Source organism: Fonticula alba (genome assembly GCF_000388065.1).
Source record: "Fonticula alba strain ATCC 38817 unplaced genomic scaffold supercont2.14, whole genome shotgun sequence".
Lineage (NCBI taxonomy): Eukaryota > Rotosphaerida > Fonticulaceae > Fonticula > Fonticula alba.
In genome coordinates this window covers 128,603-132,362 of record NW_009242984.1, presented here as the reverse complement: position 1 = coordinate 132,362, position 3,760 = coordinate 128,603, and the positions used below count along the sequence as shown (strand labels likewise).

Genomic DNA, 3,760 nt, shown 5'->3' with positions numbered 1-3,760 from the left:
GGCACCAGTGCAAGTGTGCAAGTGTGAGTAGGGGGCGGCGGGCAGAGGGCGGATTGCAACGCAGGGGAGGGCGGAGGGCGCACAAGAAAAGCAGGCAGAGAAAGGGTCAACGCTGATTTTCAAGGGGGGGGGGTGCTGGCTCCCTGACCCGGGCGGCCCGCCTGGGCGCCCCCTCTTAACAAAAGGCTGACAGGCGAGGGGGGCGGGGGGCGGGAACCCGGAGACTGGGCACAACACTACCCTGGCCCCCTTCCGCCCCTCCACCGCTCCACCGTCCGGCCGCGCTCGCGCGCGCGCGCGCGCGCGCGTTCCGGGCCCCATGCAAGTGACGCGGGGCCGGGCCCCTCCCCCGGGGTCTCGCGCGCGGCGAGCGCGCGTCCCGGTGTACTGTGTGCCGGGAACCCGGGGACGCGAGGAGGGGGGGGGGGCGGGGTGGGCAGGACACGTCCAGGGAGGGGGGGGGGAGGGGCAGGGAAACTAGCCGGGGGTGGGGGCCGATTCATTGGGAACAGGACGGGAAGATGCCAATCCACACGCCACAAGCCGGTCACCGCCCGCGCCCCCCGGAGGCCCGGGAGGGAGGCCCCCGTGCGCGCCGTGGCCCTCCACCCCGGCGCCGTAAACACAATGGCCGCTCGAGCACACGCGCGCACAGTGACGCACACGCGCAAGTGCGCATGCCCCAGTCCGGGGGCCGGCGAAGGGGAAAAGCAACGCCCGCGATGCTGGCGCGCAGGAAAGGCGCCCCGGCCTCCAGGCCGCATAGAACACTCTAGAGCACGCAGGCGTGGGAACTCATCGCCCCAGCCGGGGGGGGGGGTGTTGCGTCAGGCTCCCACCAGGTACGCGACGCGGTGCCCCAGCCCCTCCACGGGCGCGCGCCGGAGGAGCCGCCGCGCCCCATTCCACACATACACACGCATACACACGCACGCACATGCAGACACAGGCACACAGGGAGCTGCCGCGCCGGGGCGGCTGGGGGCCGAGGCAACGGCGGCCACCCAGGGGCACGACACACATCAAAATGCGACAAGAGGCCGGGGCTGGCCGGCGAAAGCTAAATTAACCACATGATCTGGGCCGGGTCACACGACGATCGGGCCGAGGCGCGCGCACAGCACCCCGGCCCAGAGGGCGCCCAGGCGGGCCAGCGCCGCGGACCCCTCCCGGTCGGGAGACAGGCCGCCGCCGCCGCCGCCGCCGCCGCCGCCGCCGGGGTCGGGCAGCTCGTCGACCGGCGGGCCGCCGGCCAGCGAGGCAGCCTCGGCCGACGCGGCGTCCGCGAGGTCCCGGGCCCCGGGGACCGGCGAGGGATCGTGCGAGGAGAGCGACGCCACAAAGCGCCCGATCGCCTGGCGGGCGACGCCCGGCCGAGGGAGCCCCACAGGGGCGGGGGAAGGGACGCACCGGCCGGGCAGGCGTGCGTGCGTGCGTGCATGCATGCGCGCAAGAGGAATGCCCAGGGTGGGCCTGGCGGGTCAGGAAGAGGCAAGGAAAGAGGGAAAGAAAGAAAAAAAAAAAGGAGGCAGAGGCAGGGCGGCGGCCACGCACCGGCAGACAGGCGTCGGCCGCCGGGCCGGAGCCGCCGGCCAGCGAGAGGGCCACCACCGCGGCCACGGCCGCGCGCATCAGGCGCCGGCGGGTGGTTTGCAGCCGCGCCGCCTCGGCCGCCCCGGGGGCCGGCCCCTCGGGGCCCCCCCCTCCCGGGACCGGCAGGAACAGGAGATGCCCCACACCGGCCAGGAATTGCCGGTGCCGGGCGGCCAGGGCGTCCAGGCTGTCGGGCGGCCGGTCGGCGGCCGGCCCGGCGGCCGGGCTGCTGCCGCCCGGCCCCGGCTCGCCCAGGCCCAGCCGCAGGATCGGCGCCATGAGCCGGTGCCAAAGCTGCCCGAGGGCCAAGTCCCGGATGTGCGACAGCAGCGTCCCGGCGAAGAGGTGCGCCAGGTGCAGGCGGCGAAGTGCGGCGCGGTCGGCCGCCGGGGGGGCGCCCCCCCGGCGCCGGGCCAGCTTCCCCCGGCGCAGGGCGGCCGTCAGGGCACCGCGCGCCAGGTGCACCGCCCGGTGGAGCTGCAGCAGGGCCGCGTGCGCATTCTGATAGAAGGCCCCCTCGGCCGGGCCGAGGATGGCCGCCTGGTGCAGGCACTCCGGCGAGGCATACACCAGGGTGAAGACGTCCCAGCCGGAGGGCCGGCCGCCGGGCGGCCGCGTGTGCAAGTGCACCCCGAGCCGCGCGACCACCTCCCCCTCGAGCAGGGCCCCGGGGCCCGGGCGGGGTGGCTGGTCGGCCGCCGCCGCCGCCGCCGCCGCCGCCGCCGCCGCCGCCCGCAGCCGGACGTCGCAGGCCCCGGTGCCGGCCGCCCGGCCGGCCGCCAGCCGGACCGCCGCCGTGGCCTCATGGACATTGACATCGCGCGAGGGCACCCCGAGCAGGGTGCCCCCGGGGCCGGCGGCAGCGCTCAGCAGCCCCACCAACTCCTCGGCGAACTGCTCATTCCCCAGGAGAATGTAGTCCCGCAGGGCGGCCAGGTGCAGGGGGAGGTCCACCGGGGCCGGGGGGCCGGGGTGGCCGGGCCCGGCTGGCCCGGTGCCCGGCAGGAGCCCGGCCGTGGGCCAGCCCGCCCCGGCTGGCCCGGCGCCCGGCGAGAGCCCGGCCGGCGCGGCCAGCCGGGCCACCAGCCGCCCGGCCGCCCGGCCTCGCAGGCGCTCCAGCTCCAGGGCCAGCTCCGGCAGGCGCTCCAGCGTGAAGAGGGCCTCCCCGGGCAGGAGGTCGCCCTGGGGCCGGTCGTGGCCCGGCCCCGGCAGCAGCTGGTCCGGCTCCAGGTGCAGCTGCGAGCGCGCGAAGGCCAGCGTCCGGCCGATGTCGAGGCAGGCACGCGCGGTCGGGGCCCCGGCATCTCGGGCAAGGAACCCCGGCACCCGATCGGCGGCCAGGCCGAAGCGCCCGGTCCAGAAGGGCCCGGCCCCGGGCCCGGCCGGGTCCCCGGGCGCCGCCGCCGCCGCCGCCACCACCACCACCATGAACTCGCCAAAGGGGTCGTCCACCCGGCCATCGCACACCCACCGGCGCAGCTGCCCGAAGAAGGGCCCGCTGGCCTGGGCCAGCAGCCGCCCCAGGAGATCCACCTCGCCGCCGGTGCAGGGCCCCGGGGCCGGCCCGGCCCGCCGGGCCGACCCCATGGAGGCCAGCTGCTCGTCCAGCAGATCCTGCAGGAAAGACAGCACCCGCCCGGCCGCCGGGCCGCCCTCCCGGCAGGACTCCACCACGAATGCCAGCAGCCGGAGGAGCCGCAGCGGCCCGGCCGCCCAGGCCAGCAGGGTCTTCAGCCCGTTGACCGTGGGCCGGTGGTGCCCGGGGCCGGGCCCTGCACCGGGCCCCGGGGCGTCCGGCCGGAAGGCCGTGCGGAATTGGATCTCCAGCGCCTGGACCTGGTCCCGGAAGGCGGCCACCTCGCGCCCGGCCGCCTGCGTCAGGGCCTGCAGCGTCCAGCTGGTCCTGGCCGCGTGGGCCCCGATGTGCTGGCAGAGGCTGGCGCAGCGCCGGGCCAGCCAGGCCGGCTCGCACAGGACCGCCACCGCCTGGCGCTGCGGCAGCGACGGCAGCCCCCCGGGGCTGGCGGCTCCTGGCAGCAGGGCATACTGCTCGGTGGCCGGGTCGAAGGCCAGCAGCTTGCCGGAGTCCGCGCCCTGGTACAGGTAGAGGAGGTCCTGCAGGAGGCGTTCCTCCAGGCGGACTATGGTGCGGGGGGGGGGGGAGGGG

The 3,760-nt window shown here is 77.0% G+C and overlaps 1 protein-coding gene across 1 annotated transcript in view; it reads right to left on the bottom strand.

The window, feature by feature from the left end:
* H696_05789 (hypothetical protein) overlaps window positions 1-3,760 on the bottom strand; it is a gene marked incomplete at both ends in the record, with an annotated part of 7,786 nt that overhangs the window by 1,297 nt on the left and 2,729 nt on the right. Inside the window, 3 exons of the mRNA XM_009499588.1 lie at window positions 956-978; window positions 1,120-1,355; window positions 1,555-3,734. Coding sequence (XP_009497863.1) covers window positions 956-978; window positions 1,120-1,355; window positions 1,555-3,734 — 2,439 coding nt within the window. The remainder of the gene's footprint in view (window positions 1-955; window positions 979-1,119; window positions 1,356-1,554; window positions 3,735-3,760) is intronic.